Source organism: Lepidochelys kempii, chromosome 6 (assembly GCF_965140285.1).
Source record: "Lepidochelys kempii isolate rLepKem1 chromosome 6, rLepKem1.hap1, whole genome shotgun sequence".
In the NCBI taxonomy this organism is placed as follows: domain Eukaryota; kingdom Metazoa; phylum Chordata; order Testudines; family Cheloniidae; genus Lepidochelys; species Lepidochelys kempii.
Genome location: NC_136385.1, coordinates 22975524 through 22990762, shown reverse-complemented (window position 1 = coordinate 22990762; position 15239 = coordinate 22975524). Strand labels below are relative to the sequence as shown.

At 46.1% G+C, this 15239-nt stretch overlaps 1 protein-coding gene across 7 annotated transcripts in view; it reads right to left on the bottom strand.

Annotated features, from left to right (window-relative positions):
* Window positions 1-9693: 9693 nt before the first annotated feature.
* The window catches only part of RASSF7 (Ras association domain family member 7), a 122345-nt gene continuing 116799 nt past the window's right edge, over window positions 9694-15239 (bottom strand). For 6 of the 7 annotated variants that reach the window (XM_073347118.2, XM_073347117.2, XM_073347122.2 and 3 more), the window contains 2 exons: window positions 14700-14807; window positions 9694-12511 (listed from right to left, as the gene is read on the bottom strand). In XM_073347118.2, coding sequence (XP_073203219.1) covers window positions 12480-12511; window positions 14700-14807 — 140 coding nt within the window. In that variant the 3' untranslated portion in view covers window positions 9694-12479. Of the gene's footprint in view, window positions 14808-15239 lie in introns of all 7 variants that reach the window. The other variant, XM_073347120.2, reaches the window with a different exon arrangement.

Sequence of the window (15239 nt, the reverse complement as noted above, 5' to 3'; positions counted from 1 at the left end):
GGGAAAACGGCCACACTGCCATCAGCTTTCTAGAATTAATGAGGGAGGAGAGGGGTTGGATTTTGTCTAACCAAAGGACCAATAGCACTGACTTTACCTTGGCATACAAGGGGCAGGTATGTGGCAAGATTTACTCCTTCCACCCCACCCTGAAACAGCACTGGGCAGCTCCTGCTTGTCTTACCAATAACTAGCAAGAGCCTTCACATGCAGAGACTGGCAAACTCGCTTCACTTGTAACTGGCAGACTTGATCATATGCAAGCAGCAATGACACGCTAGTATCCTAACCCATGGGTGTCTGGCTCTTGAGGTTTTTTTAAAATCCTCTCTCCCACTGCTTTACAAATACATCTGCTGTCATCAGTTTATTTCCCTTACTATTTATATGTTACTAAAGAAGGGGTCCTGGGGGCTCATCCCTGACCTATTAGTAGACATCTTGCCTTTTGCTGAAGAGATTAATTCTAACACAAAAAATAGCAGGTGTGAGAGAAGCTGGTTTGGAGGCATGGACAGAGCAGTGTGGAAACTCCATCAGAAAGATTTCTAAAAATGGTATAGGTCAGCAATTTCACTGAGAGGCTTTTCAATGGAGCTTTAACAACATAGTACCTGAATGCCTCACAACTAGAAATCCGTTAATGCTTCCTACCACCCCAGGGGGAGGAAAGAGGTCATTTCCCCAGCTGGAGAAACAGAGGCACACCCATCTAGTTGCCCATGGTCATAGTACATCTGGCAGAATGAGGAACAGATCCCCGCTTAGCACATACAGCCAGTCCAGCATCTTAACTGCATGAGCAGCCCTCCTCCTCGATCCCCAGTACACACACTGCGCTTTATTTAAAATATATTTTTAAATATTGTAGCACAGGATAATTCCTTCCTGCTGCTCTGTCGTGGCCTAGAAAAGGACAGCATCATCTACACTATAGCACAATGGGTTTTCCCAGGGCATAAAATTTTAATTAGGAACAATCAGGCTGCCTTGAAATGGGAATTGCAAGCAGCAAAAGTCAAATCATCAATAAAATATTCAATGGCAAATTGTATTATTGACACAGCCTTAGAGCATGTAAGAGCTAAAAGGCAGAGAGCTGTGGCTAGTTAACCTAAGAGCTCTAGGTGCTGTTCAGTCTTGTTAGGTTAAATGCAGAAGGCATTAACTGGAAGCAAACGCTCACTTCAGGGAACATTGGCGTGGATCGGGGTTGTGCAGCAGTACTCCTCCAGCTATTACAGCAGAGGGGACGTTGGGCAGGGAAGCCCAGCTACTGAGAACTCCATAGACGACACACTTCAGGAGGGATTCTGGCACTTCAGCTCACTTACTGGAATGGTGTGGGGTGGGGGTTGTGCGCACAGGATAGGGGGGAGACTGCCTGGATTACCCCTTCAGTCCAAGCCTCTATGTTCTACAGCACAAAGGCACCAGGGTTAAACGGGAGATATTCGGCTAGAGCCGAGACTAGAAAATTCAGTTTGATCAGAACAAAGCTCAGAAACCTTCACCCGGAACTCGGTGTGCATGCCCCCCACGCAAACAGGTGCCAGGCCTGGGTAATGTATCCCCAGGGGAGGATTTCAGCGGTGCTAGCTACAAAAGGGTCAGGCTGAACTGCTCTGCATTCCCTCTTTCACACAGAGAACAGGCCAGTCGGAGCTGAGCGAGGAGGAGTGGATTGGCCGTTGGCTGCACAATTCTCCTGAACAGTGATGGTGTGAATTTGTGACCAGAGACCTTCACCTGAGAACAGCTAATGACTAGATTCTGTCTACATCAAATCAGAGTGTTTGGCTCCGTTACACATTTCAGTAACAGCTGATGTTCTGATAGGGCTCGAGGAAGCCCGAACTGCGGTAGAGAAAATGCTGTAAACAGCTTCCCTAAATCATAGAAGTGTCATGACATGATTGATATAGGTCATCACAGAGCCCTCTTGCACTGCAGGACCAGCCAGTCTGTCCTAGTTGTACTACAGCCCTGGGTGGACTCCAGGGCTCCGCACTTGTATATGGTTCAGTCCCTCACTTACATTCACTCCAGGTACTAATTATGTCAGGGCCCTGCTTTCTGTACTGTAGCTGGTGAAGGTGTAACTTGCAGCCAGCAAAGCATTACTCCCAAGTGAACCCATTTCAAAGTGCTTTGGGAGATGAATTTAATAGGCATGGTTGCAATCAACACAACCTTGGTAAAGGAAGGAGGGGGCACAAAGTAATCTAAAAATCTTTGATTTGCAAAAGTAGCAGAGGAGAGCATGTCCATGTCTCTTTACTGTTGTCTAAACAGTGGGAACTGTGATACTGAAATCTGTATATAAGTTTGTCTAACGGTGGAGACGCTATTCAAGAATCAACTTGCAAACTACCACCATCAATAGAATCCTCCAGGGACATTAGCACAGTCTCACTCAGGGAGGGGAAGTTGGCGGGCACATTTTCTATTCCACTTGGCCTTACTCCTCTCTTTGTAATGGCAGATGACATTGTAAGACACAAGGAGGGTCATTCACCAAAGGCATTTATTACCTTGTTAAACTCAACTGCCTTTGCAGCGGCTGGACAACGGTTTATATGAGGCCCACAAAATCCCACTAGCAGCATCGCCGGAATCTAACACGATGTAGCTGGTAGCAGTGAAAATGTCACTTTAGCCTTCAAACTGCCTCTCTCCCCCTCTCCTCTCCACACCTACACTTACTCTGAGAGGACAATTCCAAGCATCTCACTTATGGGAGTAAGCAAAAGAGCACCTGATCAAGTGTTCCCATCATCCGAACTTGGACCCATCTTGCCCAGGAATGAAATAATCAGGCCTTTGACAGCCACATGCCTGCTGTAAGAGCAAAACACAGGAGCTGGGTAGTTCAACCAGCAATTAAATGGTTAACAATGTTTAAGAGATGACTCCACCAGCAGAGTTAGAAATGCTCTGATTCAGGGCAATGCAGCAGACTCTAGAGTCTTGGAGAATGCTGAGGTTCCATGCTGGTGGGGTTTTCTTAAAACCATCCCTATAAGTGACAGAGTTTCTTTTGCTAATCTGAATTGAAATACACTTGCCCCCTTTATGCAGTCCATGCACAGCCTGGCCAAGCAGGAGCCTTCGGACAGAGCACTACAAGTAAGCTGTTGAATGGAGGGTGAGGAAAAAGAAGACTTGTTTTTGCATATTGCAAAAACATGACTATACACCAGGGTCACTCACATTCAAGCAGGAGTCACAAGGGCTCTAACTTCCTGAGGACAAAAGGCACATAACTGAGAAATAGCTCATTTATAAAAGAAGAAAGCTGGGTTGAGAAAACACTGGTTTGAAGCAGGGGTTGTGGGAAACCAGAGCGAAAGCAGCGCACTGCAGCCAGGCAGCTCATTTTTACTCTGGAAGAAAGCTAAATGTTAAGCCAAGTCCACCCCTTTTGGAGGGGATTCCCCCTCCCATACAGAATGGGTGTAGCCCATTGCTCAGATCAGCCTTGCGCGGGAGGCTCACTTATTCTCAAACACCCTCCTCTCCTTCATGAATGGGAAGAGTTCAGCTTCTGCCATGCAAAGCAGTGTGCTGGGCTGAGAACTTAAACCCATCTTGGATTTTATTTACACTGCAGGCCCTGGGGCTTCTGTCTCTAACTGTGTTTCATAAACTTATCTCCCTGCTTGCCCCTCCTTTTCTGGCACATACTGCAGATCGGATGCCATGCTCCAGCAGTTTGCTTTCCAGCAGCATCTGCCTCCTTGGCTGATTACTCAATGGGTGGTGAGCTTTAGCTCTGTCCCACTCTTGGCTTGCTGCGCCCTTTCAACAAATTGCAATCATTAAGTTCCTTGGCTTACACAGCCATCCAATCCCTGACCTATGCCACCCTACCTATTCATTCATAGGGATTTTGTGCAAGTGGCCTGGAGCAACTACTCAATCTGAAAATAGTACTGGCTCGAGAAGAACCTGGACACAAGCAGCAAGTCACTAGGAGAGAGCCAGCCTGTTTGCCATGGTAATCTGCATTTGGAAGGAAAGGGCCAAATTCCACCCTTAGAGCTGGCATGCATGCAAAACCTTCCACAAAAGTCAATGGAAGTTATGTGTGCATAGCAGAGGGCAAGCTCCAGCAGCTACACGTGCAGAAACTCAGCATCTAAATACACAAACCCAGTGAGTCTCTGGTACTGTGAAATAAAAAGTTTCTTTCCAATGCAGCCTGAGTGCTTCGAACACTGAATCTGCCTTAGGAGTTTCAGAGCTTGTTGAACCTAAACTGAGAGGGTGGTCAGAAGAGAGCATGGGTAAAAATGACAACTCTCTACTCAATAAATCTGCTCCCGGTGTGGATTCAGTCACATCTGCTCAATTGACTGAATAATGTGATTTTGCTTATCACCATCAGCCCTGCAGAGTCACTACAGCTTCGGAGAGCTCATGGGTCAAAGGGAGATGTCCATTCATTCCAACTGCTGGCCCCAAAATTTGCTCCCTTCTAGGCCTGTGCAGGGACAGGGAAGAGGAGCATAGAAACACACGAAGACAAGATGAGCACAGTTTGGCCAACAGCATGCTTTTTAGGGGGGTAAGGACAGACGAGACAGAGCCTACTCCACCTTTCAGACCCCAACCTAGTTTCCCAACAGACCACAGCAAGCATGTGGTAAAGCAACATAAAGAAGGGCAGGGGATCTGCTATAAGTTTAACAGTAGATATGTAACTAATGGATGGGATACAGACAGAACCAGCGGGAGCATGAGGGTCTGATGCTTTGCAATAAGCTGCAAGTATTGTAATGAACATCCAGTAGTTGATGGGGTTTGGTAGTTGGAAATTGAGACTACCTGGGTTCTAACTCCACAGGAACATACATCCCTAAGCACCTGTGCCTCAGGATTCCCACCGACAACACTTATTTCCCTCTCAGGGGCAGTGGTAACTTCTAAATTAAGCACTTGCAGAGCCTTGAGAGGAGGACCAGCTAAAGGGCTAAACGTTCTCATCAATTTGTATGGGGCTGGGTTCAGCTAAAAGCAAGAGAGGGGCTGTTCCTGAACCAAAGAGCAATTTTCAAACGTGCCTTAGGGATTTAGGAGCACAAACCCCATTGACAGTCCCAGGGAATTGTGCTTTGGAAGATTCCCCTCCACTTTCCCAGGTTAGAGATCTGATCTCCACAGCTGTAAGGCAGCATACCAGAGGAATTCCCCTCCCACGTCAATTGCAATCATCAAGCTAAAGGGAGCTTGTTTACTACATTACAGCACAGGCCTGTTTAGAATGGCAGCTGGAGCCCAGGGTTTATTAGCTAACCCTGACCACAGTTAGTCAGCCTGCCTTGGAGGAGGAAGTGAAGAGTGGTTAAAAGCAGCCAATTGCTCAGGACCCAGCCTGAACCATAGCTCCTTTTCCCCTTGGGGGCTCCATATAATGCTGCTTTTGTACCTGCCTGGCTGTTGGCCCTAGGTGTTCAGTCACTAACTGATCACATCTGGATTTGAGCCACTGCAGTCTGAAGCCACCCTCTAATCGGAGCCGTCCTATGCTACTTCTTTGCCTGTGCTGCCTGGAAGGATGGTGGGTATTTTGACACTAGCAGGACCCCATCTCTTGGGAGCAGAGAGCATGGCAGGGTACTTAGCTGTCACAGATACCTGCTGCAAGAGGAAAGGGAGGCGGTAGGGAAAGAAAGCAGCATGACAGATATAATTTAATGTGTTCCAATGAGAAATTCCAGTGAGGGAAAGGGTGTGGTGTCCTTGCACATAAGCCAACATTAGTTCAAGTCATGACAACGCTAGTAAGCCCTTCCCCCTCCGAAAACACCCAGTTCCTTATGTGATCTCTTCCTTCAGGATTTCTCCAGGAATGGTCTATCACCATTGCAGCTCTACCGGTGGGAGCACTGGTGTACACCAGGCACAGGTATTTCCATTGCATTGGCTAGACCCAACAACCCAAAGAGCCACCCCTGGCCTATAGTAATACTCCTCCCCCGCACTACTCCACTGAGCGCTCAGCCATGGGAGATCTGAAAACAGCCAGTGCAGATGCAGCCATGGAGGAGTCGCTCCAGCTGGTGCTAGCCCATCGCGCCACTTCGGGCGTTAGGGTTGTTTTCACACTTGAGCTGTTGGCACCTTGGTTAAACCCGGGCGGAAGGAGGCCAGACTAGGTGAACGCAATGGTCGCTGCTGGCCTCAAATTCCATCAGTCTATGAAAAGGGGTTTAAAAAGTCAGAGGAAAGACAGCTACAGCAAGCAACCAACCCTAATCTACAGAAGGCAACGCGGGAAGCTACCATGTTTTGTTGTTACTAGAAAGCTTTTCTGCCATTACTGCTTCCAGAAATCGTCCCTGCTGAGCACGAGGTGAGGGGACGATTTCCTGTGAAACAGGATGTTTTCCAGGTGGCAGCAGCTTGCTCCCAACACAGCAGTGAAGAGGTCACAGCTCTTGAGGAAGGGAAACAAAAAGTTCAAGTGACCCCATACTAGGCAGGTGGCCCAAAAAATACATTATAAAAATATTTTTAAAAAATTTCCAGGAAAAACTGAAAAGTTACAGAAAGCAATGGCAAAAGTTTCCCCAACTTTTTCCCTTATTTTTTGACCTGCTTTAGAAGATGAATGACCTTGTTTCATTTCTCTGCTTGTCTATTTTGCAAAAGACATAGTAAGATAGTGCATTAAAAAAAATTTTTTTTTAAAATCTCACAGTAATCAGTTCCAGACCATGTTAAAAGTGGCAATGAGACTTCACCCTAAAACTCTGAAAACATAAGGAATTTTTTTTTTGCCTGTGTGTGGGGGTGTATGCACACGCACGTTAAAGGTGGGATTTCAGTGTTTTTCTAGCAGCACCATGTCTGCAACCATGTGTACAAAGAGGTTTCCCAGTCCCTATAACAAACTCCATCCACTTGCAGAGCCAAGGCCAGAATGGATTCCAGGGGGGAAGGATAGCTCAGTGGTTTGAGCATTGGCCTGCTAAACCCAGGTTTGTGAGTTCAATCCTTGAGGGGGCCATTTAGGGATCTGGGGCCAAAATTGGGGATTGGTCCTGCTTTGAGCAGCAGGTTAGAGTAGATAACCTCCTGAGGTCCCTTCCAACCCTGAGATTCTATGAACTCCTAAACCCATCCCCCTCCATAGACCCCTCCCCTACATTCTCACTGAACTTGTGGCAGAAGACTCCCATTGAAATCACAGAGCCATGATTAAGCCCAAAGCTCTCACCAGAAGTTAACAACATTGCTTAATTACAACTTTTTGTTTTGTTGTTTTTTTATATAGCCAGTGGATGGATGAGTTGTTGGAGAGCTGCAGTTCAAAGGAATGTTTGAGGGGTTAAATAACATGCAGGTGTTGAACTAAAGGAAGGAAAATATTACACAAGTCAAAATTTCAAATCCGTTACATTTTTTTTAAATAGCCTGCAACTCAAACAGGTTTGATGCTTCTTCAAATTTAGGGGAAATGTTCTCTCTCCTCTGCCTCAAGATAAAAGTTCCAGGGCAAACAGATTTTTAATCTCTGGTTCAGACAGTGCTAAAATAGGGCTTTATAATAGAAGTCTGTTTGCAATATACACCATAGTCTGTCTCTTCCTCTGCTTTTCTCCCTGCTACTGCTTAAACTGGGATTTAATAGCAAATGGGAATTTAACTGGGCTTGGGTCCCTGGAAAAATCCACACTTTGACCTGCAGATACCCATTTCAGTAGTCCATTAAATAGCAGTCAGTAATATAGTAAGCAATCAAGGTGTCTGCTGTGTTTTCTTTTGCTATACACATGACAATGTTTATTCTTCTAGTATATTTTGTCTGCAAATTTACTCTTCGGTTCCTTTAAAGTATAAACAAACCTATTTCTCTCCTACCTTGTGAAACAGGATGGCAGATGCATCTAACTGCCTCCAGCTTCAAACAAGCAGGATCTGATGGCAGGGCATCTGCAGTGAAAAGATCCTTTATTATAGACCTCACACTCCACCTTGGCCCAAGAGAGAGTTCAGATCTGCTGACTATAAATTCTTGCTCCAAGGCTTTGGTTCTCAGGCTTTCTGGATGGAGGATGAGCAGGCTCAGATCAGTATTAGTGGTCAGTTAGCAGGTCTGTGGATATTTAATGTGTGCACATCAGTGTGTGTTTTTGTTTTTTTTTAAGAATCAAACCTAGGGTAGCCAATTACATGTTTCCACTTTGCCTGATCACATTATGCCTAACCCACCCTGCATTCGTCATCTAATACCGTACTCTTCACTTCCTGTCCTAAAGCGTTATGCAGTATTAAAAAGCTGCCATGTTTCATCCCAGAGATGGCTGCTATTTCAGTGACGATTATCTTCGTCTCTTGTTTGTAAAGTACTTTAGGGGTTTTTAGAAAAGGCATCATGAGTGTAAAAATCATTTGCTCATAAAATACTTAAAGCTCTAATTCACTGCACATGTGAATGGCAAGAAGGGGATTATAAGGAAAAATGCTTACTTACCATGAAGATATCACTCCAATGTATATACATTGTCTTGGGGTTACAATTCTGGGCCTTGGCACTTCCAGTCAAATGGGGATTTGTCCCTTCATGGGTTCAGAGCAAGGGAAGATAAAGAACTCCCTGCCACTCTCAACACTTCTTCCTTCTACACAAGGCCTTACCTGCTGCCCTGGTCAGCTCCATTATATTACATGCCCAGTGAGGCTGATGGGAAGAGTTAAGAGAGAACCACTGGGGTTGTGGAGGGGGAACAAAACACTCCTCCAGGTTAGGGTAATCTCACTGGAGATGCAGAGCACACCGGAAACCAGAGCCTAAAGGGCAGGTCAGGTCTGCAGCTCAGCTTCCCTCAATAGCGGACAATTAGGGAGCTAGGTGCATGGAAAGGCCAGAGTTTCAGATGAGTAGAGCACCATAATAGAATTCAATAACATTAATCAAACAAGGGGGGTTGGTATACAGAGTAGCTGGTATTCTCCAGCTCAACAGGAGGAACAGTAGGGTCATACTGGAGTACATGTGCATTAATATCAAACACAGCTGCCCTAAACCCTTCTATGGCCCAATTCCTGGCAGCCAGCCATTGGGTGTTCAGGAGTTAGAGAAATGTTATAGTGGGTGTGTATTTATTCATACACAGAAGGATAAAGCATTGGACTAGGACTCAAAACATCTGAATTCAGTTCCCAGCTGTGCCACAGACTCTGGTACCTTGGGCAAGTCACTTAATCTCTGAGCCTCAGTTTCCCATCTGTAAAATGGGGGTATTTTTTCTGCCTTGTTTGTTTTGTGTGGGATTTTCAGAAGCTCCTGAGTTAGAAGCACAAGCCCCATTGGAAGTCAGGGGGATTTATGCTCCTGTCTCTGAAGTGCTTTTGAAAATCCTTCCCTTCGAATGTAAACTGTTCAGGGCAGGGCTGGTCTTTCACTAAGAGTATGTCCAACACCTAGCACTGTGGGGCCTAGATCTTGGTTGCAGATGCTAGGAACTTGTAACAAATAGTGTGTGCGCGCGCACTTCAGAATTCTCCAGTACGCTTCTTCTGCGGGGAAGATGGAAAGCAAGTGGGATAATTTTGTGAAGGGGAATATGAACAAGAAACCTGTGAAGGAAACATACATTTGTGGGAGAGCAAGAGAGGCCCCCACTAAGTGTCTGAAGTCACACACACACACACATATACATTATGGAAATCACTTGACACAAATCCTTTCTGTACGTTTATTTAAACCGGACAATGTTTGAGAACACAGGATACATTCATACATAGAAAGTGTTTTTACAAAGAACACAGCATCCAGGTCACATTTTTGTAGATAGGACTTTTGTAAAACAAAAATCAGGACTTTGGGGCCCTCTAGGTATGTCCAGTCCCATTCCCTAGACTTGCCCATTTCCAATTCACAATTAAAATACAGAAAAACCTGTTAGGACAGAGGGGTTTTTTTTAAAAAGAAATTTTTTACTGGCCATCAAGTAAAAACATTGAGCATGAAATGTTGGACAGCGTGTCCATCATTCCGCATATCACACAACCCAATAATGTGCACTTGTTAAAGAGCTTGTTCTGATGGAGGCTTGAGAACACTTTAAAAAACAGGATTATGGTGAGAAAAGTAACTCCCAAGATGTGCTCACCTGTTCCCAGTCTCTTGCAGTTCAAGCCTGTTTCATTTAGACAAACATCACGTTTTTGCCTGTCAACCCTATCCAATTTGTACATTGAGTAAGATTTGAGAAAGCGGCTTGATTTTTAGAACTGGGAGGAACTCTCAATGAATCTCAGAGTGAATATTAATCCCAATGTCCTGTTCACAGTCTCTTTTCTGACCATCCCTGCTCCCCCTCCCCCCACATTGGAGAGTTTCAAGTTGAATGGTATCCATTCACACCTAGTAAAACAGGTCAGGGACAGCTAAGCAGTTACTCAGCCCTGGAAAGCAGAGGTTTATAAAAACTGATGAATGAGCACTACAGAATGTTTGGAGTCAACTGCTCTCTCTGCTCCTGAAAGTCTCAGGCCAGCAACACAGCCTGCTGCTCACCCTGAGAGGAGAAACATAACACAATGGTCATCTTTAGTTTGGGACGCATCTAGATCAGAAATGTTCCTAATGCAGTATGCATTAGAATGTATTTGTTTTTTTAAAAGGAGGAAGGGCTATTTGGGTTCCATCCTTTGGAACTGTAAAGAGAACCCACAATGAAAGACCAGGCAGCAAGCTTCTAGGGGTAGGAACTATGTCATCTTACACCTGGTGCAGCACCTAGGGACCCTGATCTCAATTGGGGCCTAAAGGTGCTACCATAATAAGTGCAGAATAGCAGCAAGAGGCTGTTTCCTTTCTACTCCTCTTGTTTTAGCTCATGTCTATTGTATGACATGAACAGCAGCCTGGTTCTGAACCAGAGCTTTTTCAAGGAGGAACATTTGGATTCTCTGCTGTGTATTTTAGGCCAATTAGGGCAGTGACAGCCACAGCGGAAAACCAATGGGATGCTCAAGTTAGAGGAAGCCACCATCTGAATAAACTTGTTTGCCAGTGTAAACAGTGAGCAGGCACAAGACAGCTGTCTTGACAAATGAGAGCGGCAAATACCTGACTAATGAACTACTCTTTTCAGTACTTTCATTAGGAAAAGGGTGAATGGCTGGAAATACTGGTTAATGGCAATAATACACATCACATTTTAGTATTGGGGACAACGGCCAAGACACTCCCCACAGAGCAAGCGTTCAACTTTCCTTTCCCCAGACCACAGCTCTCTCTGGATACAATCCAATCCTGGCTCAGTTAGATGTACAACTGGGCTTCTGCAATGTGGAACCAGGTGTAGACAGACCTTCTGCAGAGTTACAGGGCATGGTAGGTAGACATGCAACCTATTCAGCTGGCTGTAAGAGAGAGGCAGACATCTCTGGAGGAGTTATATGGGCGGAGGTTGAAGGACAATGAATCCCAAGTCAGGGTGAAACTACCTGTAGCAAAGATAGCCCTACTGGAAGCTTCATGCATATGCCAGTTTGCCATTCAATCATCAACATTTTTACCTCCATTTTTTCAATGACCTGAATGTGTTTTAGAAAGCAGGAGGGGTCCAGCATGTAAATACAAATATGAGAGTTGCGGTTCATTAGGAACTAGACGTCACTCCAGCTATTCCATTTCAACTCCTCTCTACTTTACAAATGATGCTGTTGGAAGATGATGCACTTGGCACAAGACATCATCATCAGCCCCTCAGTCCCATTATACCACATCTGGAAAGTCTTTGCTGACTCTGTTCAGCATCAGGCAGAAGCTCCTAGTCATGCTTCTGCCTGGTCCAAAGAGCAACAGGTTGTACAATTTCTCCCCCAGATCATACAAACCTGGCTTCCGCAGGACCACCAACCGAGTTCCCCATCTCCCAGGCAGCTGGATAGTTCCTTATGTTTCCCAATAAACATCCATTTTCCTCACGTTGGGTATTAACACGAGCGACCATAGGAGCGTCACAGTGCCTTATATGGGACACAGTCCTGGCTTCCATGGCTCCTTCATTGTACAGCAGTAGCACATAATATCCCCTGGGAAGTGAACATCAGAGCATGGCACAGAAGACCCACTATATGCTTTGAGTTTGTTTAGCCCAGACAAGTCTTGTATCCCTCATCAAAGGCAGTCCTTTGCTTTATCGACAAGGGTCTTTCGTCGTTTGAGGCATCTTATGAGGGCTACATGGATTCCCAGAAATATTTGCATCTTCATTTTTTGTTTTTAAAATAGATAAAGCATTTAAAAAAATACAACAGGTCTTTTTCATCCAAATGGGGTGGAATTGTTTTTGTTGTTATTTAAAACACATCAGTCTGTAAAAATACTTCGTATGGCCATCAACATCCATTCATGATACAAAGGAGTTAAAAAATATATATATATATGGAACATGGTTTTACTTATATACAGTTACACTTGCAAGGCAAATCACTCCTCCAGTGGCTGGGCCTTTCTACCTCCAGATGCTCTGCCTTGTTGATACGACTGCAAGACATACAAAAATAAACTAAGTGACCCCATCTTGGTGGGTTAGTGTTTTTAAGAAGAAAAGAAAAAAGGAAGATGTATGCTGCAACCATGCATTTGCAATATAAAATTATATCCTTCAATCTAAAGGGAGTGGAGATGAACCTACAGACACCAAGATGATTCCCTCCAGATAGTGAAATGAGCAGATACAATATTCCAGGTCTGGTGTTTATGCTCTTAAAATGCTACAAGGGAGAATTACAGGCGGATCTTTGCTGTACCACTGGAGACAGGACTACGTGGAGAAATGCTCGTGTTATGCAGCATCTGTAAGTACTCAAGACAGTGTACACTGCTGTGTGTTCTGATATTGACCCAATGTTATGGTCACTGTCTCTTAGGATGTTAAAAAGGGCAAATGTTTAGCAGAGAGGGGAAAGGGCCAAAGAAAAGATCAGCACAATTCACTTGCTTTTGCTAAAGAGAGCAGGCACCAAGAAGAAGGGTGCAGGTTAAATTAGCATAATTAACTGGACGGTTCCCAGGCTGGTTCTGGGGGAGGGGCAGAGATGCCACGGCCTGGTATAGAAAAGCGCTGTTATGAAGAAGATCTGTGCAAAGTCATTCCTCTCCAGTGCCATAGGCTGGGTGGGAAGAAAGGGTCACCAGGTTTGGCATGCCCTGTGCAGCTCTTTGAAAGTGCTCCAGGGTTTCCTGGAGTTGACTGGGTAGGGCTAGATGCCAAGTTCCAAAGGGGGCTGCTGGGAAGAGCATGAAGCTCTCCCTTGTCAAAGGTACAAATTTCTACCTCCCAATAACTAATTGGGCAATGCCTCTTCGTGCCCTCTCCCACCCCCTGCCACTCCAGCATGAACCAGCTGGAACGAGGAAGAAACACCACCCAGTGAAAATTCAGGCAACAGACACATCCCTATAGGGTTTTGTTCAAAGCCCACTGAGGTCAATGGAAAGCCTCCTGTTGACTTTGATGAGCTTTGGTCCAGGACCTAAATCCTCTCCTTTGCAGGTCTCCATTCCCCTCCACCAGGACCAGCAAGAGCAGCATAAGGATGAAAAATCACAATCAGTGGTGAAGAAAGGAGAGTGACTCAGAAGCGACCGCTTGGTCTGAGAGGGAAGGTGCTTTATTTGAAATGGATGGCATTGGGCGGTGGCACCTCTACCCCCTTGGCTAAGTGTCTCAGATGGATGGGTGGAGTTTGTAGCAGTCCTTTGGCCTGCGAGAGGGGACGGCGCATTACAGGGAGGTGGGGGCAGCTGCGGCTCTTTCCCCGTTGGTCGAGGCAGGATGCTGCACCAGGCCAACTGATCTGGCACAGCAATAACTTGATTCTCTGCAGAGAATCCAAAAAAACCAAGAGACACTCTCCAGGTGGGAGCTGTAACTGCTCTATGTTGGGATCTCCCACGGGACGTCTCCGGCAACTACCAGCACAGGGGCAGGGGATTTGCGAGTCCTTTTGGAAGTGCAATACATCATGGGAGTCTGGGTGCAGGCAAATGGGTTCCTGCATGTGCAGAGCAATGCCTGTCACTTGCTGGTGAGGAAGCTCTTAGTACTCAGCACACAACGTCCCAACCCAGTGAGTTTTTAACAGGCTTGAACTAGCAGAGATGACCCTTTAGCTGAACAGCAAAGACAGGCTTCAGGAGCAAAGTCAACTGCAGCGCTTGCTATGGCAGCGAGCTTCTCCCTAGTGGTGGGACGCAGAGAAGGGGACGCTGCCAGGTATAAGCATCATGGTCACATTGGCACCTATTCGTAGCGCAGACATCACGCAGCAGGATGCTTTTAATGCATTATTTCACGCCACGCCACCATGGCCCCACAGCCCATCGTTTCAAGTAGTATGGCTGCCAGACCCCATCCCAGCCCTCACGCTCTGGTTGCCGCTTGCTAACTATTATTTAAGGGCCCTAACGCACAAGGATTTACGGTAGGCACTGCAGGACAACCAAGCCTTTGCTGTTTTAGAGCAGCTATTCGTTTTGCAATCAAATACCAGAGAAAGGAGGAGAGAGCAGGAGAGAAACACCGAAGGGTCTGAGAGTTGGGTCACAGCCTCCTCCACGCAGGCGATAGCTGCCACCGTCGCAAGGAGACTAGACCTTTTGCAGGGCTGCTTGGCAAGATTGGGCATTAGGAGCACAACCGGGCTTAGGCCAGTTCAAACATACACACCCTCGGGGTTCAGGCTGGACACCAATGGGTTCTGAAGGTTCCGTGGATGGCCGAGGAACTGCTTGGCGCTTGGTCGAGGAGGAGAGTCTGTGCTGGGATGGAGAAGGCCTAGGGAGGAAAAACAAGTTCACGGTTCAGTGTAAAGCTGGATTTGTTTTGCTAGCACCCTTGGAACAGGTCAGTCCAGAGCCCCCCAGCAGGGACGCTCATGCAAAACATGTCCAGGGCCTGTGCCTGGACTCTTCCCAGTAATAAAGGGGGATCAGAAGGGGCTTCCCCTCTTCTAGATTACTGTGGAGAAAAGCCTACCCTGACTCCACTCCTGGGGATCCTCTTTCTAAACCACTCATATGGCTCAGAGCAGCCTTTAAAGGCTATGCTAAAGCAGCTTCTTTATGGCCCAGCAAGAAGGAGTGCTACTGGAAGAAGTGGCCAAACCTTTGTTCCATGTCCTTCCTCCACCACCCTCAACTCAGATCCCTGTGAATAATCCCCGTCTCAAACACGTCTCTGTAGCCTTCCACACCCCACACCCCACGC